This window comes from Myotis myotis, unplaced genomic scaffold (genome assembly GCF_014108235.1).
Source record: "Myotis myotis isolate mMyoMyo1 unplaced genomic scaffold, mMyoMyo1.p scaffold_m19_p_20, whole genome shotgun sequence".
NCBI lineage: Eukaryota > Metazoa > Chordata > Mammalia > Chiroptera > Vespertilionidae > Myotis > Myotis myotis.
The window spans coordinates 14,833,360-14,857,886 of NW_023416325.1; the positions used below are offsets into that span (position 1 = coordinate 14,833,360).

The 24,527-nt window shown below is 53.1% G+C and overlaps 1 protein-coding gene across 7 annotated transcripts in view; it reads left to right on the forward strand.

Moving 5' to 3' along the window:
• The window catches only part of KDM2B (lysine demethylase 2B), a 90,515-nt gene that overhangs the window by 18,219 nt on the left and 47,769 nt on the right, over window positions 1-24,527 (forward strand). For 6 of the 7 annotated variants that reach the window (XM_036353443.1, XM_036353449.1, XM_036353445.1 and 3 more), the window contains exons 7-11: window positions 7,880-7,973; window positions 9,019-9,172; window positions 14,839-14,954; window positions 20,471-20,597; window positions 23,742-24,217. In XM_036353443.1, the coding sequence (XP_036209336.1) occupies window positions 7,880-7,973; window positions 9,019-9,172; window positions 14,839-14,954; window positions 20,471-20,597; window positions 23,742-24,217 (967 nt within the window). Of the gene's footprint in view, window positions 1-5,217; window positions 5,236-7,879; window positions 7,974-9,018; window positions 9,173-14,838; window positions 14,955-20,470; window positions 20,598-23,741; window positions 24,218-24,527 lie in introns of those variants that run through there. The other variant, XM_036353450.1, reaches the window with a different exon arrangement.

The following is a 24,527-nucleotide window of genomic DNA, read 5'->3' on the forward strand; positions in this document are numbered from 1 at the left end:
AGAAGAACATGAGGAACCACTGCATCGTCTAGACAAGGGTGAAGGACGGGCCAGGGGCAGGAGAGCAGAGAACAAACTGGACATGTAGGAAGGTAAAATAGACAGCAGTGGGTGACACACAGGGCGAGGCAGAAGTAGGTTTACAGTTGTGAGTATGTGCAAGAGTTTATTCTTGTATTATTAGTATTTATTAATTTTTGTACTATTTATTTGCAGTACAACTGTAGACCTACTTTTGCCCACCCCTGTCTATTTCAGTGACTTTATGTCTACCTTGCCTCCCTGAGATATTTAGGGAAGGATTTAACTTGATTGAAAGATTCCTCTCCATAGTAAACTCTGTTAATACCTTGAGAGTTCTATCTAATAACCAAAAAGAAAGGGCTTACACAGTTTTCCAGGACCATGTGTCTCCAGCCCATTGGCTAGATTGTGTGCCAAACAGATTGACAAACTCCATCAGTGGCTGTGGAAACTCGTTAGAGGATTTGAACCTTGTTAGGAAGGAAATTGTCACCTTGGAACTAGTCCATTTGTTCCTCTGAAAAGAATGCTGATTTCAGTTAATAAGCAGAGTCAAATCCCACGGTGGTGAAGTCCTCTGGGACTGTAGAATGGTTGTGTGGAATGTAATGAAAATGACACCGTTTCTGGAACGGTGAGTTGTCCACCCATGAACCAAGAGGTCACCGGTTGGATTCCCAGTCAGGGCACATGCCTGGGTTTCGGGCTCGATCCCCAGTGAGAGGGGCGTGCAAGAGAAAGTCAATCAATGATTCTCTCTCATCATTGAAGTTTCTATCTCTTTCTCCCTCCCCCTTCCTCTCTGAAATCAATAAAAATATATTAAAACTATATTTTAAAAAATCTAGCAGGTTAAAACAGTAAACATTACCTCACAGCCTGTGCAGGTCAGGAATCCAGGAGTGCCTTAGTGGTGTGGTTCTGGCTTGGATCTCTCATCAGCTCCTGTCAAGACAGCCCTGGGCTGCCATCATCTGAAGGCTTGACTGGGGCTGGGGGACCTGCTTCCACCGTGGTACCCTCGCATAGCTGTTGGCAGGAGGCCTCAGCTCCTCCCCATGTGGGCCTCTCCGCAGGGTTGCTTGAGTATCCTGGTGACATGGCAGCTGGTCCCCCAGAGGGAGCAGTTCGAGAGAGTGGGAGTGCCTTGTGAGGCCTAATTTTGGAAGTTGCATGCTGTTTACTTCTGCATATTCTATTAATTAAAAGTGAGTCACCACATCTGGCCCACACTCAAGGGGAGCGGAATATGCTCTGCCTCTGAAAGGGAGGAGTATCAAAGGATTTGTGGACATGTTTTAAAGACTCCACAGTCTCCTAGGTCAGTGATTTTCAACCTTTTTCATCACGTTGAAATCACTGTCCTAGGTGTATGACATGGGCATATACCCTTTTCACTTTATTTATTTATTTTTTTTTAAAATATATTTTATTGATTTTTCACAGAGAGGAAGGGAGAGAGATAGAGAGAGTTAGAACATCGATGAGAGAGAAACATCGATCAGCTGCCTCTTGCACATCCCCCACCGGGGATGTGCCCGCAACCCAGGTACATGCCCTTGACCGGAATCGAACCCGGGACCTCTCAGTCCACAGGCTGACGCTCTATCCACTGAGCCAAACCGGTTTCGGCAACCCTTTTCACTTTAGACTTCTAGGTATTATAACACATTGCAGAAGGAAATGAGCAAGTCTCTTCCTTCGTCACCTGCTACGGAACACACAGGACTGGCAAAAATGAGGTTTGCTGGAGTAATGGAGAGATGCTGTGGACTAAAAGTCCAGCAAAACGGGGTCTTGAATAATTGAGAGTTGACTGCATTTTTCTCCCCATGTACTTTCTGGGGATGGCAGGAAGAACTGGGGAAATTTAGGGGTGCATACCTGAAACAGAGAGGATGAAAACGGGCACAGGCTAAGCCAGTTTCAGGGGCTGCCTCTGCCACTCTGGTGACCATGGCAAGTCTTTCGTCTTAGAGACTCAGTTTTCTCCCCTATGAAGTGGGGATCCTCTAGCCGCTGCCCCCATCCCCCACCATGGGGAAGACTGAGCCTGCAGTGGATGCGAAATGTGGATGGGACAAGATGCTAATGCATGTGGTCTCCGGTAGCACACAGGGCTCCAGAGGCCATTGGAATTCCTACATCCTCTGCTTTTCCATCTCTCTCTCATATTTGCATAGGGCTTTAAAAGTAAAAGTTAATCCTCACTCGAGGATATGTTTTTTATTGATTTTAGAAAGAGGAAGGGGAGCGCGAGAGAGAAACATTGATCTGTTGCCTTTTGTACCTGCCCCGATTGGGGATTGAACCTGATACCCAGGCACGTGTCTGACCAGGAATCAAACTGGCAACCTTTTGGTACACCCTCTGCTTTTCTTTTCTCTTTTAGCGGGGTGGGGGCTCTGGGGAGGGGGAGCAGGGCAGGGGCGCCACCAGCCTCTGCTTTTCAATACACAGGACAACTCTCAACCAACTGAGCCACTCGGGCCAGGCTCTAGGACCTGATTTGACCCATGAGGGCCACTAGAGGTCCTCTGACTAGTTCAACAAATGGGGATGCCCAGTTCCAGAAGGAGGAAAGATTTAGTCCGATGTCACAAAGCTGATTAGAATAATAAACTTCAGGCCTTTTGCCATTTGCTGCACTGACACAGATGAGTCTGACATATTTCCTGCCATCAAGGAGCTGAGGCATTGCTGACTAAAAACGTGATAATAATTCTCCCACGTGGACAGTTCATTTAACTCCACCTCTGTTTTGTGTGTGGCAAAGCCCTTGTTCAAGGACACCCACTCAATGACTGCTCAAGGTGGGGGATAGGTCTTATAATTGTTACTTTTTCGTTTAAATAGGCAAAACATACATATGGTGAGAAATTCAGCCAGTTCCAAGGAGCTCACCGTCTAACCCAGCCGTGGGCAAACTACGGCCCGCGGGCCGGATCCGGCCCGTTTGAAATGAATAAAACTAAAAAAAAAAAAAAAGACCGTACCCTTTTATGTAATGATGTTTACTTTGAATTTATATTAGTTCACACAAACACTCCATCCATGCTTTTGTTCCGGCCCTCCGGTCCAGTTTAAGAATCCAATGGTGGCCCTCGAGTCAAAAAGTTTGCCCACCCCTGGTCTAACCTCTGGGCAGGCCATCCCATGAACAAACCAGGAAGCCCTTGGCCCAAGCCATTGACCACTTTGAAATGACTTCAGATGTTCGCTTTCCTAAAATGGGGGTTATGGGGTTGTTTTAAGGGTGAAAGGACATCATGTATGTAAATAGCTAATATTAGTACTTGATCATTGGACTTGGTAATTAATATTGGGGAGTTAATTAACACTTGATAATTAATACTGGTGGGTAGCCCCCGTGGATGGAGTTTGGTCAAAGAAACTTGGTTGGAGAAGCTTGATTTCTGCTCCTGTAGGGAGTATAGCCGATGGTCACCTGCCCCCTTGTAAGGGTTTGGGGGAACGGTGTGGGGACAGGATGGGAGGAGGGCTGTGGCCCTGATGAGCATGCCCCGAAGGCTGGGACTTCTGATTTGAGCTGGACCAGCTCCTTCAGCAGGAAGTCAGTGGTGGAGGTTTAGCTGTAACTGCAGAGTCAGCTTCGTGAGAGTCTTGGGCTTTGCCAGGCAGGCCTGGGGAGAAGGACTGAGGAACTCCAAACCAGGCTCTTTGGATGAGAACCGCCAACCACTAGGGTGGTGACCAGGGTGAGTTACTACCTCTGAGCCTCTGCTTTCTCATCTGTTAAGTGGGGACAATCCTGGGAGTGACCTCAGAGGGCTGTGTGAGAATTGTACTCAAAGTACCATAGAGCCAGGTATGTGTGAACAGTATTTATCTCAATGAATCCCACAATACTTTCATCGTGTGGGGTTACAGAGCTACTACGGTAGGGGGAGGGCAGCATCTTAGAATGCAGAGTTGAACTTCAGGTCACCTCCCTGCCCTTAGAAGGAGGAAATGGCTCAGAGAGGGGAAGTAAGTTGTCCCAGGTCACACAGCTTGTCTATCTTAGGGCCAGAGATGAATCCCTGGTTTCCGGACTGCCACCCCCTGGACCTGACACCCTTCCACCCCCAGCACCGATCATTTCTCTAGCTGTGCCCGCACGGGCACGTTTAAGGAAAGTGGGTTTGCTGGGCTGGCACCAGGACAGAGTCCACGCTCCCTGAAAACGGGGGTGGGCAAAGCTACCCGCGTGCTCCCACCCTGCCTGGGTGAGGGGGCGGCCGTGGGCGGCGGCGGCGTCCCCTGGCGCTGGCCCGCGCGCTTCTGTGTCACCACCGCGGCCTCCCTCCGCCTCCTTGGCGGCAGCGGCGCCGCGCTGGGTTCAGTGTCAGCGAGGATGAGCGCAGCCTGCGCTGGGCTTCCCGAGGAAGGAAGGAAGCGAGCGGGGGCGCCAGGGTCCTCGGTGGGTGCCTAGCAGCGCCGGGGAAGGGGCTGGGTTCTGCTCGCCAGGGCCGGGCGCGCGTCGAGCAGGCGCCGCCGAAGGGGACGCCCGGGAGCTGCGCCGCCGCCGCCGCGGAGGGTAACCGCGGGCGCGCCGGGCGGGGCCGGGCGGGGCCGGGCGGTCGTCCCTGCGCGGTTCCCCGCCAGCTAGGGGCTGCCCAGGCGGCCCGCTCCTTCGAGGTGCGCCGGGCGTGGCGGGGGTGGCCGCCCGCCCGCGGGCTGCGCGGTGGCGTCGCGGAGCAGCTCTTTGTGTCTCCCGGCGAGGCGTGTAAGTGGAGTGTGTGCGCCGTCGCCGGTGCCAGCTTGCCAGGTCCGCGCCAGACCTTTGCCCGAGGGGATGTTTTCGGTGCCGCCGGGGCAGTTTTGCGAAGTTGGAGGGAAATGGGCGGGCTGAGGCCGCCCCGCCTCCTCTGACCCCAGACAGCACCCCAAAGTTGGTGCGGCAGGTGCAGCACCCCCTCCGCCAAGCTCCTCCCTAGCCGGCCCTGGGAGGCGGGAACCCTTTGGCTTAGCTCTGGGGGCTCCTGATGGTCAGCCCCTAACTCAGGGTGCCCTGTGACACAGAAGCCACTGGGCCGGTGGGGGGGCGGGGGTGTCGAGGGGCGCGGCTTTCCAGGCGGGGGCGGGGGGGGGGGCGGCCAAGGCGGAAGCCAGGCTGGCTGGCCAGCCGCAGGGAGAGCTTAGCCGCCGTGGCACCGAGCCGGGGTGCCCATGTGACTGCGGTGTGCTTTGGAAGAGGAAGCTGTAGAGGTCAGTGCAAAGACGTCACGCCAGAGCGGGCGAGAGCAGGAGTGAGGGGGGGAGACCCGGAATGAGCGCGGGGAGAGGGGAGGGAGGCGGGGTGGCGGCGGCACAGCCCGGACAAAGCCGCCCTGTCACAGCCATCCTCCCCTGGACGCCCTAATGCATGCAATTGAGGGGCCGGCCGGGTCTGGCGGCCAGGAAATGAGGGACGTGGGAGGAGGGGCCTGTCCAGGACCGGCGGGTCTGGAAGTGGTGTCCCCATGCTCCCAGGGGCCTCGGAGGATGTTGAAGGGTGACTAGGAGGGCAGGCCAGGCGCAAACTCAACTTGGAGAAGTTTCACTGCACACTGCAGCTGCAGCTCGCAGGCGTGCCGTTTTCCCCACGTGCCGGGCAGGTGGGGGCTGCAGGCGGGAGGGAGGGTGGGGTGGTCAGTTTGGCCAGGTAGGCCTGGTGCCTGGAGCCCAAGAACCAAGCTACTGCCTTTTCCTCTCCCATGTGGACACCTGGGTGGGTATCCAGCTGCAGACCGAAGGAAGTGTATCTTGCTCCACCCCAAACATAGACACTTAGATTGTTTTCCTTAGACTGTTCTGCGGAGGCTTGGAGGGGGTGGAAACCGAGGTTAGTTTAAAAAAAGAAAAGAAAAAAACCAAGAGGAAGAGGTGGTTTTAGGAGCTTGAGGACTAATATTTTGAAGTGGTGCTGAGAGAAAAGAGGCCAGTGTGGTCCATGGGGTGGTGTGTGTGTGGCGGGTGGTCAGGGCTTCAGACACCCCCTCCCCCAGTTTCTTGGGGAGAGAACGGATCGCCCAGGCCTTCAGAGTGGGGACCTGGCTGGGGCTGGGCCGGGTGTGGAGCTGTAGTCCCGAGCTGGGACTTTAACAACCCCAGCGCCTGTCTTCCTGACAGGGCTGCCTCCTGTGCTGTCCACTACACCCCTCCGATGGGGTTGCTAGGCAGCGGGGCTCTGATGTGCGGGAAGGCCTTCTGATTTGTCAGCCTCCTGCAGACACATGCTCCGGGCTCCTTCCAGCCTATCCCGATGAGGGACGCGGCACGCTGCCTGCAGACTGCCAGCCCTGAGCCCCGGTACACCTGAATGTGAGGTGCACAAGGCAGCCAGAGGGAGGGGGCACTTGGAGCCCCACAGCCTCCTCAACCAGCCCAGCCCCACCCTTTATTATCTCCACTCAGCTCCATGCTGGCTCCTCCTCCCTGCCCATCCCCGCCCCATTCCTCCCCTCTTCCCCAAACCATGGAAAAGCAAAGTGCTCCGGGGAAAAGAGGTCAGTGGGGTAAGCATGTGTGTGCGGGCCTCTGGAGGTGCCAAGATGCGTGAGTGTGAGCCCCGGGGGTGGGGGTGGGGGTGTCCTGCCCTGCCCGTGCCTCCAGTGGCTCTTGTGGGAAGCGGTGGATGGGAGGGAGGCGACCCTGCCACCCCTCATCTGCCAGGTCTGGAGTTGGAAGCCTGCTCCTTCTCCCTCCTCCTTAAGCACTGCCTCCCTGTAGGAGGGCGGCATATTCCAGGAGGAGGGAGGAGACTGGAGAGTTCCTGTAAGGAAAGGCTCAGAAGGGGGCTCCTGAAGGCACTCCCCCAGCCCAGGCTTCTAAAGCCCAGACACTCCCTCTCCCCCCACCCCCGCCACCCCCTACCCCCACTCCCACCTGTCCACCCCAGGGTCTTCTCTTAATCCCTTTACCTTTTTTTAGCAGCTTTATTGAGATATAATTCACATACCATTCATCCACCTAAAGTGTACAATTCAGTAGTTTTTAGTGATGTTTACGGAGTTGTGCAAGCACAATCAATTTGGGGACATTTTTATCACCCCTGAAGGGAACCCTGTACCCTTGAGCAGTCACACCCACCCCTGGCCACTACTGATCTACTCTTGTCTCTGTAGATTTGCCTCCTCCGGGCATTTCATCTACGTGGAAGCATACACAGCGTGGTCTTCTGTGGCTGGTCCCCCTGAACTTTTCGCTTCTTTGCTTACTTCGCAGCCCGTTGCAGTTGGTCTTGCCATTTAACTTTTCCCTGTGCAGTGCTCCAAGGGTGCCCCATCCTTAAGGGCAGGGTCCCATTTCTCTAAGAGCCATGCCTCGCTCTGGGCTGCAGCGCTCTTTGGCTCTCAGTAAATGATCGTTGAATGAATGTGGAGATGAATGGGGACTGGTAATTGGCAAGCCACGCCGGTGGTTAACAGCTGAATTCCAGGGCGCCCAGCTGCTGCAGAGGGGGCTGGCAGCCGGGGGGGTGCTCTGGATAGAGGAGTTTCTAAGGAGCAGAAAGGAAGACTCTTACTTGGGTAGGAGTGTGGGTGAGGCAAGAGCAGAAACCTGCGAGGAAGGACTCCAGTGGCCCGTGGGTTGCCAGCTCTCTTGTGGGAACCTGAAAACAAAAGTGCCTCCCCCAGCCTTAGGGAGCGGGTGGCCAGTGCTTGAGATTGGTCACCTGATTACAGGGGCTTCCCCCAGGGGGAACTCCGATGCAGTTTGGGTTTAAAAAAAGAAAAGAAAAGAGAAGGAAATTCCCCAGTGTCAGCGTTTATAAGAGGGCGGCGGGTGAAACATCTCCCAAGTTGTTTTCTCACCTCCTGTGATTCAGGCGTTGACTCGTTTTCTCTGCTGCCCTGCTTCTGCGCTGCAGGTACTGTCTGATGAGCGTGAAAGGTTGTTTCACTGACTTCCACATCGACTTTGGAGGCACTTCCGTTTGGTACCATGTTTTCCGGGGTGGGAAGGTGAGTCCAGTTGAACCCCTTCACCTCTGTGTACATCTCCGGCTGTCTGCACGGCAGGGCTCGCTCCTCACCTTTCCCCTGTCTCCCGCCCCCTCCTCCAGCCAGTCCCTGCTCTGTGAGTACTTTCAGAGCCTCTTGGTCCCCCTGGGGCCACCTCCTTACTCTTGTCTTCTTCTGGCAGGAAAGACCAAGATCACCCCACCCCTTTTGCATCACATCCGGTCACCCGTTCACACTTGTTCACCCAGTCTGGTGCTCTCAGCACCTTAGGCCAGATTGGAACTCCAGATTTTGGTTCCCAAGAACCCGCAGCATTCATTCCCCTCAGCAACAGGGCGGGGATCTTTTAACGTGAAACGCCAGCTGCCAGCATCACCTGCTCCCAAGAACAGGTGATTTTACATCAGGGACAGACGTCACCCAGAGGACGGCCGTGCGGGACCTGCGTGCGTTTAGGATGCTCCTGCTGTGTTTGCTTCTGTGAGCATCCACGTGGGGACGTAGGCGTCCCTCAGGGATGTAGGCGCTCCCCGAGAATCCGGGTGTGCCGCCCTGCTTGTCTGGGTCTCTTGTCAGGAGAAATTCTGGCTAGGATGTCATCCCGCTTGGTTCCAGATGTTTTCCCTCCCTCTCCCGAGTGAGCATCACCTGGGTTTATTTATTGGGCCGTTTTATCACACACCTTCGGAAATGGCTCTTCTTCTCCTTCCCCCACCTTCCTGACAAGCCTGTGGCTCAGGAGAAAGAATGTTCCACGGAATCCATTAAGTCTTGCCACCCTGGTGTTGCGTTTGGAACGGGGATTCCCTAAAGGCGTGTGAAGGACACCCCCGAAGGGTGGCACAGCCCTCCCTTCACCCCAGAGACCCTTTGGGCCTGGGCCTGGAGGGACCCCTGGGGATGGGTTGTCCCCCCCCCAACCCCCCCCCGCCCCACCTCCCCTCTCCCAGGCAGGTGGGGCTGTCTCCTTGTGCTGTGGCGGAGCCTGGAGGAAACCAGAGCCTTGGCCTGGATCCTCAGCTGACGACCTCCTTTTCCTCCCAAGATCTTTTGGCTGATTCCTCCAACCCTGCACAACTTGGCGCTGTACGAGGAGTGGGTGCTGTCAGGCAAACAGAGTGACATCTTCCTGGGAGACCGTGTGGAGCGCTGCCAAAGAATTGAGCTGAAACAGGGCTACACGTTTTTCATCCCTTCCGGTAGGTTCCAACAAGGCTGGCGCTGAGCTCGCGTGTTCCCGCGTCCCTGCGGCTTCAGCCAGGGTTTCTCTGGGCCTCCTGGCCATTGGCAGTCTCTGAGAGGAGAGGTTTCTGGCTGCAGGGAAAAACAGCCCCATTTCCCTCTCACATCTTCCCTGTATCTCTCTGCCTGTGGGCCAGAATTCTCTCCTGGGGGAACGCCCAGGGCCCTCCCTCAGGACTTCCTGCAGGGAGGTTTCTGGGTGATAGCATGGCCTGTGGAGGGGGGGAGGGGTCAGGTGTGACCCTGAGGACTCTGAGGCAGGCCCTGGGAAGGGCAGACCTGGGTCATTGGGGAAGGACCCAGAGTGGCAGCTTCCTTCCGGAAGAACAAGATGAGATGTAATCAGTGGCGGCTCTCACCCTTAGACTCCCCCCTCCAAAACCAAAATTAACTCCACAGCTACAGCAGAGGGTAGTAATTAAGAGCATCAGCCCCAGAACCAGACTGTATGGCCTTAGTTCAAATTCCGGCTCTGCTGTTTACAGGCTGTGACTTCACAGAAGTGACTTAACCTCGGTGTGGCTCATTGTTCTTATCTGTATAATGGGAATAAGATGTTCCAAGGTGGTTGTGAGGACTGAGTGAGTGAAGGCCTACTTGCCTAACGCATTTTGGAGATGGACTGAGGGCTTTTGGCCAGTTCTAGGCTGAGCCACTGGTGGATGTGGCAGATGACCTAGGAGTCTGGGAGTACGCTCTTAGGCTGCGTTAATAGAAGAATTTTACCCAGGACGAGGCGGGTGACGATCCCACCGCATAGAGTGAGGGCGTCAGGCCACATGTGGGAGGTTGGGTCCCTCTTGGTTATACTTTGGAGGGTAAGTTGACCTGGAGAGAGAGCAGTCTGGGTACCACACCAGATGAGATGAATTTGCAGCAGGAGTGGGGTTGTTTTACCCCGGGAAGTGAAGGTATATGATAATGCAGTCAGCCAATTGAAGGATTGTTTCCTGGATGGAGAGGTAAAGCCAGGTGACATTGGGAGGACTGGTTCTGCTAGGTAGTGAGTTCCCTGTTCCTGAAGGGACAGTTGGGATTTGTCATGTTCTCAGAGACGGGGCAAATGTGGTTCCCAGGGGTTGACTTCATGGACCAACAGGGGGAAGAAAAAAAGTTGAAATCTAATTATAAGGTTACCAACTTGTAGTTTTGCTAAAGGTGGACATTAGTTAAAAAAAACAAGAACCCGGAATCTACTTTTACTAGTATTTCATGAAAGGAAGACTATTCTGACACTAAAAATGTTGAAAGTACATAATTTCAGAGTCAAGGACAGCTCTTTAAATTGGATAGTGTTGAGTTTATGAAAATTTACACCTTCTCCATCCATGGACTTGGCTTTCCCCTCTGGCTGCACCTGCCCAGGTGAACTACAGTTAATAGTAATAATAACTGGTATTGCTGAGCAACAAATATTTTATATTTTTATCGTCTCTGCAATCAGGTAAGAAAAAACATCTCACCCACAGCCCCCCACCCCCTTTTTTTTTTAAAATAAAGAATGTTCCTGAGGCCCAGAAAAGTGAACAAACTAGCCCAAGGTCACACAGTTAATAAGTGACAGACAGGCCAGGTGTGTGTCGTTTCAGAGCCCACCTGGTTCCCTATTAGCCTGGAAGTCAGCAGGTTTGGGATGTAGTCCCCCTTCTCAGCTATATGACTTTGGGAGAATTATTTGCTCATTTAACGCACTTTCTTTTTTTAAAATTTATTTTTATTTTTTTTAAAAATATATTTTATTGATTTTTTACAGAGAGGAAGGGAGAGGGATAGAGAGTTAGAAACATCGATGAGAGAGAAACATTGATCAGCTGCCTCCTGCACACTCCCCACTGGGGATGTGCCCGCAACCAAGGTACATGCCTTTGACCGGAATCGAACCTGGGACCCTTGAGTCCGCAGGCTGATGCTCTGTCCACTGAGCCAAACCGGTTAGGGCTAATGCACTTTCTTAAGGGTCCACTTGGCAGTGTAGAAGGTGCTGGGGAGGATGTGAGATTCTCTCTGTCCTGAGTGAATGCCTAGCCGGTCGCAGCCAGGGTGGTGGAGCCTAGTATGAGGATCTCAGAAGGATGCTGGGGTCAGTGACTTGGGCTGGCCTGAAAGTATTTCCCATTCTTGCTCTATAGTAAGAACTACCCAAGACTCAAAATTTATGGTAGCTCCAGATGTTTCTGAGCCTCACGTAAGTCTGAGAAACTGTAACAGCAGCTGCTTATTAGCATCAGTTGGCTTGGACCTCTGATGATCCATCTGTAAAATGGGTACAGGGCAGTGCCAGGGAGGCAGTGAAGCAGGCTGGAAGTGAGGCAGAGGGCAGTGGAAACTGGGCAATTGCTGCTCAGCTACAACTAGGTAGGGTCAGGCGGGAATGTGGCCCGGTGGGCCCATCTTCTCATTTATCTTGGGAAGGAAGCAATTGAGATTGTCCTGTAAATTTTCCCCATTTTTGTAACGTGTGTGTGGGCGGTCCAACTGAACACTCCCCTGAGTCCCGATGCAACCCATGGCCTGCCAGCTACCAGGTCCCACAGAATTGAGGCCCTTCATGCTTCATCCTGGCAAACACAGACCTGGCTCAGCATGGAGGCAGGTCGATGCAGGGGAAAGAAGCAGGTGTGTGCGTCTGTGAGGTGCCCCTGAGTTCTCTGACCTTGGGTTTTACCCCTGCAGCAGCCACAAAGATAGGCAAATGTGTGTGTCGGCGGGAGCCTTTGGATTCTGAATTCTGAACATCTAACTTGTAGGCGAGACTCCATGTGTCCCTGCTGTCCTCCTGGCCTCCCTCAGGCCCCAGAGAACACCTGTGTCAGTAGGTTTTTGTGGGTCGCCTGCTTTCCTTCCACGAACTGGATCTGTCCCTTGTCGCGTGGCCTGAATAGCCTCTGTTATTGCTTTCATATTGTCGGTGACTCTGGCCTGGGAGCAGGAGACGGATGACTGGGCCGGCCCAGTCATCCGCCAGGGACACCTGCTCTCTCCTGCTTCCTTGGGGTGCAGCCAAAGAGACGCCATAGAGAGGGTGGGTACGGATGGGGCTCAGGAACAATATTATTGGCCCTCACTGATTCTTCTGGAGGTAATCGTTTCAGTAATGAAGCCAACGTGTGGAGGCACTCGGCAGTGACTGTAATCCAGGGGAGGCTGCCTGACCCACCTTTGAGGCCCTGGCTTGGGGAGGGACAAAGAGCAGGTAGAAGCCTTTACCTGCTCTAGTGGGAGAATGATGGGGAGTACAGGTTCCCCGCTTCCCTACTTGCAACAGTACCTCTCTTCTTTGCCCTCTTTGCTCACACGTGACAGTAACAGATGTAAGTCAGATGTGTCTACGATGCCACCTGCCAGGAGAGCAGGGAGAGGTGGGGGCTGCTCAGAGCCATTCACATGGGCACCGGGCTCTCCAGAGCCCTGCAGGGGAGACAGGGCCCCCGTGGACATCGGCCACAGTTGCTCACGTGGAGTGAGTTCTTGCTCACCAAGCTGCCCATATGGAGGTGGTGGCTGAGAGAGGAGCAGTCAGGTGCTCCGCGTCACAGGATAAGTCGGCACTGGGGACAGCCTCTAACTCAAGCCCCCGGACCTGGCCTTTCTGTAGGGCAGTAGGTGGGCACACTAGGCGCATAGGAACGGGGACCAGAAATCTTTGTGCCTGTTCAGGCTTCACCCCACCACATGCATCCACAGAAACCCTGTGCGCCTAGGTCCAGTGGTAGGAAATACTGCTTAAATAATGCCGATGATGGCAACAGCAGCAAAGGTAATAGTGTGGCTCCACGTGGTAGAAACATACAAATGTTGATGAGAAAATCAGATGGCACACGGCTGAGGCGGAGAGGCTGAGCAGATGGGGACACTGAGACTTTAAAGGCATCCGCACACAGGGTGTAAGTACAGGGGGAGGGGACAGAGACCCAGGTGGCTCGACAAGGGCACACCAGCAGACAGAGCTGCTCCCTCTGCCTCCCCAGAGCCAGAGACGCAGGGAGCTGACAGCACAAGCACGTGACATAAAAGCCTTCATTCCTGTGTTCTTGGCAGGCAGTCTTTCCCTGCTCTCCCCCCATGACTGCCAGCTCTGTCCCGCTGCCATCAGTGGCCTGTACCACTCTCCTCCCAGGGCACCTTTGCCTGGGCAGTGGGGACTGGCATGTGTTTGCTCAGGGGGAGCCAAGAGGCTGGAACAGCTTCCGCGGCACCTGGCTGGGGATCCCGGCTTGCCCCTTGCCTGTCCCCGGTCCCCTCTGCTCATCCTGTGTCTTTCACCGTGACTCTCTGACTCTGCCTGTCCTCGCTGCCTGAGTGTCTTGTTTCTCTGCGTTCCTCCCCCTCTGCATTTGCAGGCCTGTCTCCCGGGACCCGCAGGCCTGCTCTAAGCCTTTGATGCAGTGACAGTGCGCCGGAGCGGTTAAAAAACGGAGGCGCTGTCACTTACCGGCTGTGTCTTCATTCAGCAAGTGACTTAGCTTCTCTCAGCCTCGGTGTCAGCATCCTAAATGGGAGTGGATCGTATGTTACCTATCCCACAGACCTGAGCGGTCCCTTACGGTAGCCAGGAGCCACACGGAGGTGCGGCGAGCACTTGAAATCTGGCCAGTCCGAGAGTCGCTGACGGAATTTGGGGGCCTGCTTTGTCTCTGGCCTTTATGGACCGAGTGGAGGCTGACTCCCTGGGTTCCAGTCCTGCTAAGTGACTTTTCTTTTCCCTGCCTCAGTCTCCTCATCTGTAAATTGGTGATGAATAGAATATATACTTTTTCGGGATTTTGCAAGAATTAAATGAGTTAAGCCCTTAGACCAGTGATGGCGAACCTATGACACGCGTGTCAGAGGTGACACGCGAACTCATTTTTTTGGTTGATTTTTCTTTGTTAAATGGCATTTAAGTATATAAAATAAATATCAAAAATATAAGTCTTTGTTTTACTATGGTTGCAAATATCAAAAAATTTCTATATGTGACACGGCACCAGAGTTAAGTTAGGGTTTTTCAAATGCTGACACGCCGAGCTCAAAAGGTTCGCCATCACTGCCTTAGACCGTGCCTGGCCCAGGGAAGCACTCAGTTAGCATTTTCATGTTTACTGTGCCAGGCTTTGGGCTAGGAGCTCAAGGAGAGACGTGTCAGCAGCTCACAGGCCTTCGAGGGTTTTGATGGCAGAAGGTGGAATCGGGCAGGGAGAAGTGTCTGGTTCCTGCAGCCCTGACAAGATGTCACTTCTTAGTTGTGGCCCCACCTGAGACTGGCGATCCCTGGGATGTCCAGGAAGAGGCTCAAGGACATCTGAGCAGCCTGAGTGAGGGGTTTCCAGCTCCCTGGCCAGCACGGGAGGGCCTACGTCTCTGTTGGCTGCAGCCAGGTCCAAATCAGCACACGGAAGCCTTTGTCACCAAGGTCCTCAGCAGGTGGGGGCTGGTCTACAGCTGCCTACCACCCTACCTGAGCTAGCCAGCGTCACTGACTGCAGCGGCCCAGCTGGCTGCAGGCCTGAGTCCGGCTTTCTGCATCAGGCAGGCCTGAGCATCCTTCATCTTTACCCTGGGTGCTCACCTGGGCCTCCTGCGCCCTTCTACACACTGGCATAGGTGGGGCTGGTGACTGACCTTCTCTTCCCCTCACCCCCAGGCTGGATCCATGCAGTCTACACCCCTGTAGACTCTCTGGTATTCGGTGGAAACATCCTGCACAGCTTTAATGTGCCCATGCAGCTGCGGATTTATGAGATCGAGGACAGAACACGGGTAAGGCGGCTTCCTTCTCTCTGGGTGGGCGCGCCCAGCCCCTGAGCTCTGCTGAGATCAATGAGGGTGGACAAGTCATTCTGAAGCCTCCGCAGTGCCTCTTCCCTCCTGCTCCCTGCCTCAATCCGGGCCTTGGTCCTGGTTCTTTGGGATGATGGGTGCCCACAGGAGCCTCTCCCAGAGCCCTGGGAGTTTCTGTTCACCTCCAAGATGGTGGCAGCCAAAACCCCCTTGCCTAAGAGGAAGTGTCTCTTGAGAAAGCACCGTGACATGTCAGGCAGCCTGCCGCCTCCTCCTCACGTGGAGAAGGGATTGGAGGGAGTAGGGGGAATTTCGTGGTGGTTGTTGCTGTGGTTTGCAGGAGGGCTTGACCTTGGAAAGAAGGTCAGTCCCCTGGGAACCCCAAATGTGATGTGGAGCCTGAGGAAGCCAGTGTCTGTGATTCCCCCAGATGCTGCCTCTGAGATCTGTCTCAGTATCCACTGGGGGTGTCCCTAGCTCCCCTTGATAATGATGGTGATGGTTTCTCAGATATGGATCCCCCCCCCCCGACATCCACCCCCCACCTCCCCCTCGGGACTGGCGTGTGCTCTCTGCTCCACTCCATGAGTGTCCCCAGAAAAGCAGGTTCCAAGTTCCCCCTACTTGGAACTTGCTGCCCTCTTTCCTATGCTGGAACTTGACCAAGTGTCCCCAAGCATTTAAGACAGGTCCGAGGGTGGGAAACTGTGGCAAAAAGGGCTCATTCTTCTTCTTCTTTTTAAATTATAGTTATCAGCTATTTCTGTTCTTTATCGAGAGAATTCACATTTAAATTTCACCATTTAAAATGCACAGCTCAGTGGCATTTCGCACATTCATAAGGTTGTGCAGCCATCACCGCTGTCTAGTTCCAGGACATTCATCACCCCCAAAAAGGAGCCCAGTCCCCATTAGCAGTTACTCCCTGTTCCCCCTCCCCCAGCCTCTGGCAATCGCTAATCTGCTTTCTGTCTCTGTGGATTCGCCTGCTCTGGACATTTCGTATAAATGGAGTCATAATGAGGAGGTCTTTTGCATCTGGCTTCTCTCACTCAGCGTGATGACTTTAAGCTTCATCTCTGTTGTGTCAGTGCTTTATTCCTTTTCATGGTTGAGTAATACTCCACGGGATGGACGGACCATACATACCATATCTTCCCGGCTTTGCCACAGAGATGACTTTTTTTGCCCCAAAGATGGGTTGCTATGCTTGGAACCTAAAGAAAAATGTTATAGAGGTAGGCGCTCTGGGCCCAGGATTCACTTCTTTTTCAGTCTTGCTTTCTGGCCTCGATCTGCATGGAATCACATAGATGGGTGGAAGTTTTAGCCACTATATGTGCATCTGACCTTTTTAGCAGCCCTGACATTGAGGGACCCCATGCAGAGGTTTCTCAGGGGTCACTTTAGACACCGTAGCGGCCAGGTGCACAAAAAAAGAGAGGACGCATCTTCAGACAGTAGGTTTGCTGCCGGGGAGGCCCAGATCTGCACAGACTGGGTCTCATCTTGTGGACGTTCGTGCCTTGTGGACATTCTGTGGTAAGGGCTCCATTTGGGTGAGAGTGGTCATCTCAGAATCTGGACCACGTGCTGTCTGGGGCTCTGGCCGACTGTTCTTTGACTGGTCCCGAGGAATGGGCCAGCTTGTTTGTGAGCAGACTAGGAAGTGTGGGATAGGAAGGGAAAAATCTAGAACGAGAAGTCGGGCTCATGAGTTTCCAGGCTCAGATTTCTAAAAGCTTCAGCCAGTGGATTTGGGCCTCATCATCCCCTGAGGAGCCCAGGTCCCCACCCCACTCAGCAGGAGGTTGGGGGTGGGGGGAAGGTATTGGAGCTGAACACTGAGTACCCGTGGAATATCACACCCACATCCAGATGAGCGTGGCAGGGTCCCCTCCCCCAAGGCCCACTGTCCCTGTCATGTGAGCGGATACTCATCTGGCTTCCCCCCGAGCAGGTTGATGGGCAGCGGGGCTGGTGGGCAAGCTGTTCAACCTGCTTTGATTTCTGGTCCTTGGCGAGGGCTTGTCGACGAGGTCCAATTGTTCATGTCTTAGGAGCTAAGGGAGACAAAGGCTGCTGGGGAGAGAGCACTGGATGCCAGAAAAAGTGCCACGGCTCCTTGTCAGCTCGATACAGCTTAATTCTTTCCGTCACTGCGAGCTGCTGAAGAAGGATGTGGCCATTTAAAAATCGTTTTCCGGGAGTCCTAAAACATGGCTTTGCTTGGAAGCCAAATACTGGGGGCGGGACAGAGGACATGGTCCGTCTCTAAGCCTCATGGTGTGAGTTTGTCTTAGAAAAAGAATTTGCCTTCTGTGGCCCAAGGTGGGGGACCCCGCCCCCTCCCCCCCATCCAGACCAGGGGAACCTCATGATTCTCCTAGGTCTGGGAAGCCATGTCTTGCTCTCACAGTTTAAATTTTTCTGCGCCGGGTGATAGGTGACTTTACCTGCTGCCCCGAAGACAAGCACAAACAGGTGTTCTGGGACTGGTGGGTTTCCATTTCCTGCCCCCCTGTCCCCTTTGGAGATTAAATCTTTCCCCTCTCATTCTAAAAATATGCAGAGGGGTGGAAGGACGACAGCAAAGAATGGGCAAGTTGCATGCTTGTTATTTGAAGATAACGTCTCAACAACGATCACTATGTATTTTTAGCTCCAAGTAGGGATGGTCCCAACGATCATTAAACTGCCATCTCTCCTTTATTTACCTTTTTTTTTTTTTTCCTTTTCCCTAATGGTTCTAGGGAAAGCAGCCTTCTCAGGAAAGGTAATGCCCGCATGCCCCATTTCCTCTCAGTCAGTGAATCTCTTTGGAAATTGCAAATAATTTACCCTTCCTCTCACCTTTCTCCTACCATTGGATTTTTTTCCCCCCATTGCCTTTTTTTTTTTTTTTTTTTTTTCCAGGAGAAAAACAAAATTTTTAAGATACTTCCACCCACCCTCATATTTTAGCTTTTCAAATCCTGAGGCCTGGGAGTTCTTGGTGCCCCGAAATACCCGTGGTTCTAACCTCCTGTGGTCACTCTGCTGTAAGAGGAAGGGCTCAGGCCAGGTGCCACTCCAATGGGCCTTTGGGACCTCAGACTGGCCCCTGGAGGCCCGCTGACACCTGGATGACCCCGCAGGTAGGGAGCACGCGATGTTCCCTGAACAACCAACCGCCTTGCCTTTTGGTGAACCACTCAATTTGATGAAGCTCCGATTTTTGTCAACAATTAATGTTGAGCAATCGTGTGTTTAATGTTCCCAGGCATGTGGCTGAAACCTTTTGAAGGCGAAGGGTGGAAGGCGACAACCCGTTTGTAAGTCAATTCTTTGCCAATTTTGTTTCCTGCGGTGCTCTCTTGGAAAAAAAAAAAAAAAAGAAAAAGAAAAAGAAAAAAAAAATGAAAAGAATTTTAATTCCTTCATCAGCATTTGTTTTCACCCAGCTGGTTTCTCTTGGGCTCAGCAACAGTGAGGGGAGACTTACCTTCCTCTGCTGAAATACAGCCAAAAAGTTCCCTCCCCTCTAATCTACAAAGATTCTCGGGTGCCATGGTGCCCATCAATGCAGAATGGCTTGGATGATCTCCCCAAATTTGAAAAGTCAGAAGCGACTTGGGAGGTTTACCGATGGAGTCTAAAATCAGGAGATGTGGGTGAGGGTCTGAGAAGAGGAGGGCCTGTGTGTCCTCTGCTCTAGGTATTGGCAATTTGTTTCCCAATCGGTTGGCCTTTGTTCTGGAGTAGGGGTGGGGCTGAGACGCCCACACCCTTCTTCCCAGGAGGTCAGGGTCTGCCTCACGTGGAAGGGCCTCTCTCCTTTTTCAACTCCAGAGGGAACTGATCCGGTGACTGAAAAAAGGTCATTAGTCGCATGCTATTCCAGCAAGAAAGCTGGCCCCTGGGGAAAGTCGCTGGAGCCAAGGAAACCGCTAGATGACGTTCCCAACGCCATGCGTCCCCCACCCCCCGAGGAGCTCAAAAGCATGCGGCAGCCAGAAGCTCATTCCAAAGCTTACATCCACCAGAGGCAGGGAGGTCAAATGGACCCAATACGCAGATGGGAGCGGCGAGGCCCCAAATATGGGAAAAGGGCCTTGCGTCTGGAAACTGAATCAGCAGGGCCTGGATGGGGAACTGAGAGCTGAGACTCTCAAGAAGGGTGAGGTTGAGACCCTTTCCAGTGGGCACGGTGAGAGAGGCAGGAAAATAGTATTTAAGGGCACGTGGTGGACCTGGGCCTGCTTGTCTTTGTTTTCGTCTCTCATGTAGGATGTTGCCTGTTGATTGTCAGCAGAGAAAATTGGGAGAGTGTATTAACATCCGGCTCCCTGAGTAGAAGAGGTGGAGAGGGGTTCCCGGCCCCTGCACAGGTCCCTTGAGACAGACGCACCCTTGGTGAGAGGGCAGGCAAGCAGGAGTGAGTGTGGACGTGCAGTGTCTATATACAGCCTTCGGGGGGGAAGAGCAGCCAGAGATGGGAGAGGGACCACCCTCCCACTCCGTCAGTCCTCCCTTGCTGGCTCAGGATGCAGTTTCCGGAAGGTTCATCTGTGCTAGGGCCGTCAATGGTATTGCTTGCTTCCCATCTTTCGCTGCCATCTCACCCATATAGACCCTGCGTGCTACCTGCCACCCATCTGCATTCCCCTGGGTTCCAGGCCTTTTCATAGTTCTGATACACAAAGCTGTCGGCACCTATCCTTCGTCCCCTATAAGAAACAGCCAAGAAGGGATCTCTTGTCTGAACTCCTGCTCCAGACCTGGGGTGTGTCCCTTGGTGTTAGAGTTACGCCAGGAACTTGTGTCCAAGGGAGTCGCCAGGAACTTGTGTCCAAGGGAGTCGCCTGGGAATGCAGGCTGGGCAGTGCCAGGTGGTGGTGGAGAAGGAGCTGGAGGTGGACCCCTCTTAGGCCCCGCCCCCAGGGGTGGAGAGGCCACACCCCTCCATCCTCATTGGTCCGCCTGGTGAGGCCTTTCCCTCAGAGTGCAGGAGATGCTTGATAGATAGCCTGTCTGCACATGGACTTGGGTAAGGTTCCGGGATTGATTTCTGTTTTTCGGGGGAGGGTGGGATAGCAGAATCTGTGCAACAATTTTTAAGAACGACAGGAGCCCGTTTCTGTTGTAGCTGGAATCAGGCAGTGGCTCGCATTCGTGGGTGCCCGCACCCTCCTCAGCAGGCCAGGGGACAATGCTGTTTCTCGAAGCACAAAGCCGACCCCATCCGGTGGCGCGCAGCTCAAGGAACCTTGAAAGGCTCTCGCCTAGGCCTTTTCCTCCCCTCTCATTCGTGCATGCTACTGGTGTTCTTCCTCCACCCAGCGCCTCCCCCTTGCCCTGCAGCCCCTCCCCATTTTTTCCTCACACCATTTGTGCTCTTGCTAAGATGATGAAAATAACTCCCACCCCCAGGAGCCCTCACCCCCTCAATTCTCTCCCTCCTTTTCCCTTTGCCCTCTAGAAACTGACCTCCACCTTTGGGTCTTTGTTTTCAGGTGCAGCCCAAATTCCGTTACCCCTTCTACTATGAGATGTGCTGGTATGTCCTGGAGAGATACGTGTACTGTGTGACCCAGAGGTCCTACCTCACTCAGGAATACCAGAGAGAATCAATGCTGATTGGTGAGTGGACAGCGGAATCAACCACCTTGCCCGCTCAGCTGGGGCAGAAAACATTTTTTTCAGTGGGGCCCTGGAGAGTCTTTGGGTTCCGGGAAGTCTCTTGAGCCAGAGTGTCAGGCAGATTCCTAGAGACACCTTAGCTGGGAAGCCATCCTTGTCAGATTCCCACTTGGAATGCAGAGTCCAAGAAAACGAAATCATGACCCCAACCAAGTCACATTGATGGCCTCCAGGTCGCGCTGGTGACTGTGCAGATGTGGGAGGGGCTAGTCCTGGGCGTGATTGCGGAAGCAAGATCCTCACGGAGCAAAGCATCCCGGTTCTTTTTATTCCTCAGTAGCTACCAATGACCTTCCCCCTCCCTGTGCCCTGGGGGTTGGGTTTTTGTCCATATAAGAGCAGGCCCACAAGACGCAGCCAGTCCCTCGGATCCCAGGCCAGCTTTGAGCCAGCAGAGGGGTGACCAGGACTGGAAACACAAGCCTGGCAGGGCAGTGGGTGGCTCTCAGCAGCAGCTGTGGCGCCCTGCCCTGCTGCCCTTACTTAAAGGGACCTCCCCCCACCCCACCCCAGAATGCTCAGTCCTTGCGTCCTGACTCACAGACGCCTGCCCCAAAGCTGCGTCTAGCTCTGACAGCCCCACTTCTTTCCCTCTGCACCTGAGCTGTCACTGCTGCAGTTTTACTGGATGCGGATCTGCTGTGCCTCAATTATTGCATCTTTCTCAACACAAGATGGAAAAATGCAATAGGGCCACATGATTACTGCTGTTATCTCCAGGATTTTGAGATTATTTTTTCTCTATCGTTAAACCTCCTTCCTTCCCTTGACTCCCATCCTTAGTGCCTTTAGGGGTTGGTTCCAGGTGGGCATAGGGTCGGGAACATGTTTCTGCCGGGGTTTTATTGGGAAGTGCTCATTTGCCTCCTGAAAATTCAGTTTTGTTGGGGGTGGTGGTGGTCTGTTTTGAGTTACGTTCCTGTCAGATGATACGATATTCAGGTGTGAAAAATGCCGAAACCCTTCAACCTGCTCTTCTGAAGTCGCCAGCCCGGTAGGAGATGGAAATGATTTTGAGATAGCGTGAGAGCTGCTGTGATTGTAGTCGTGCCACGCTCCTGCGGGGACCGGAGGCTTGGTTTTGTGGCAGCCCCAGGTCAAGAAATGAGTCCCTTCTCTCACTGGGTATTTAGGGTTGGAGAAGAACATTCCAGATTCCGAGAGGCAATCCATATATATATATACATATATATATGTATATATATATAATTGATTTTAGAAGGGGGGGAGAGAGAGAAACATCAATGATGAGAGAGAATCATGGATCGGCTGTCTCCTGCACGCCCTCTACTGGGGATCCAGCCCACAACCTGGGCATGTGCCCTTAACTGGGAATCAAACCCTGACCTCCTGGTTCATACGTCGACGCTCAACCACTGAGCCATGCTGGCTGAGCCTGAGAGGCAATCTTGAATCAGAGTTTGGGTCATCGGTGCCCACTTTTTTCTTAAATTTTCTTGCCACTGTTTCCCCCACCTCTCTAGTCCCTCTACCAAGGAGAAGGGGGGATGTTAGGGAGACACACCTCATTGATCAAATGCTAGCTGTGTGCCAGGAACCGTGCTCTGCTCTGTGAGGCCTTATTTAATCCTCACAACGGAGGAAGTCGTCTTTGAGATACACACACACACACACACACACATGCACACACACACACAGTGGTGCCTTGACTTAACGAGTGTCCTGATTAACGAGTTTTTCGAGATACGAGCCGTCTCTCAGCTGATCTTTTGCTTTGAGTTGCGAGCTAAAATTTGGGTTACGAGCCAGCTTCAGATACCCCACCACTAGTTGGCTCAGCGAACGTCACAGTGAACGCCACAACATCAGCCCAGCATCACGTGTCTCACTCGTTCACTTTTTGATTTGACATACGAGTAATTTGAGTTACGAGTTCCGTCACGGAACGAATTAAACTTGTAAGTCAAGGCCCCACTATGTGTGTGTGTGTGTGTGTGTGTGTGTGTGTGTGTGTATACATGGTTCGATTTCTGCTCAGGGCATATGCCTGCGTTGCATGCTCGATCCCCAGTGTGGGGTGTGCAGGAGGCAATCAATCAATGATTCTCTCTCATTATTGATGCTTCTTTCTCTACCTCTCCCTTCTTTTCTGAAATCAATAAAGATAAATTTTTTTTTAAATATATTTTATTGATTTTTTACAGAGAGGAGGGGAGAGAGATAGAGAGTTAGAAACATCGATGAAAGAGAAACATCGATCAGCTGCCTCCTGCACATCTCCCACTGGGGATGTGCCCGCAACCCAGGTACATGCCCCTGACCAGAATCGAACCTGGGACCCTTCAGTCCGCAGGCCGACGCTCTATCCACTGAGCCAAACCGGTTTCGGCAATAAAGATAAATTTTTTAAAAAAGAAAAAAAGAAACATCAATGATGAGAGAAAATTATCAAAATGCACGCCCCCTACTGGAGATCGAGCACCCCACCAGGGCTTATGCCCTGACTGGGAATCAGACTGACCGCCTGGTTCATAGGTCAATATTCAACCACTGACCTACACTGGCTGGGTTGCCTTATATTTTTAAAGAGCATAATGGGGATATAATTCAAATACCATACAACTCACCTATTTAATGTGTTCACTTTAATGGTTTTCCGTTGTGCAGCCATCACCACAGTGAATTTTTAGAACATTCATCACCCCAGAGGGAAATCAGCAGTCGCTAATCTGCTTTCTGTCTCTGGGTTTTTCCGCTGTCTGGACATTCCAATGAGTGGAATCAGACATTATATATGCTCTTTTGTGTTATTTTTATATGTTGAAAATATAAAATGCCAGGTGTGTTCAGAGAGGTGAAGCATCTTGTGTGGGTACACGTGGCTGGAGGAAGCTGAGCTGGGATTTGAACCTGTGTCTGACTGACCCCAACCTTTCTAGAAGTGAGGGAGGCATAGACCGTTAGAACTATTCAGAGAAGCTCGATCTCCAGTGTAAAGGGGCGCGGGGGGGGGAGGGCGGGGGGAGGGAAGCAAGTGAATGGAGGTCACATGACTTTCAGCAGGGCATTTAGGGTGTTCATCTCAGTCTTCTTTTGTGATCCCTTCACCCCCACCCCCTGTAGATACCCCAAGAAAGCCCAGTATAGACGGCTTCTCATCTGATTCCTGGCTGGACATGGAGGAGGAGTCTTGTGAGCAGCAGCCCCAGGAGGAGGAGAAGGAGGAGGAGGAGGAAGAAGAGGGTGCAGATAAGGTGCCCAAGCCACCTGCTGATGGCCCTGCCTCACCCACCAGCATCCCCTCTGAGGACCAGGAGCCCCCCGGAAAGAAGCCCAAAGCACCTGCCCTGCGGTTCCTCAAAAGGACTTTGTCTAATGAGTCAGAGGAAAGCGTCAAGTCCATGACGATGCCCATAGACGACCCTAAGACGCCCACTGGCTCTCCCACCGCCGAGGTCCCTGCCAAATGGACCCACCTCACCGAGTTTGAACTGAAGGGCCTGAAAGCTCTGGTGGAGAAACTTGAATCCCTGCCAGAAAACAAGAAGTGTGTCCCCGAGGGCATCGAGGACCCCCAGGCGCTCCTGGAGGGTGTGAAGGTGGGCAGGGAGCCGCGTCTGGGGCTGTACAGCTGAGGGCTTGGGAGGATCTGTTCAAAGCATAGTTTCTCCAGGGCAGCTCAGCACAGGGTGGCTTGGAGCAGACCTTCCTTGGGACACATCCATGCACAGAGAGGGGCCTCTGGTCCAAGTCAGCTCATCCAGGGAGTCCGAGTGGAGACTCTGCTGGAAGACGGCTTTGTGGTTGACAATGAGTTCTTTCTCGCACTTGTTGGAATTTGAGGATTTGCCAACAGTAGTCGCTAAGGGAGCATCATGAGTGCTGCCGTTGGTTTTGGGGACAGACTCC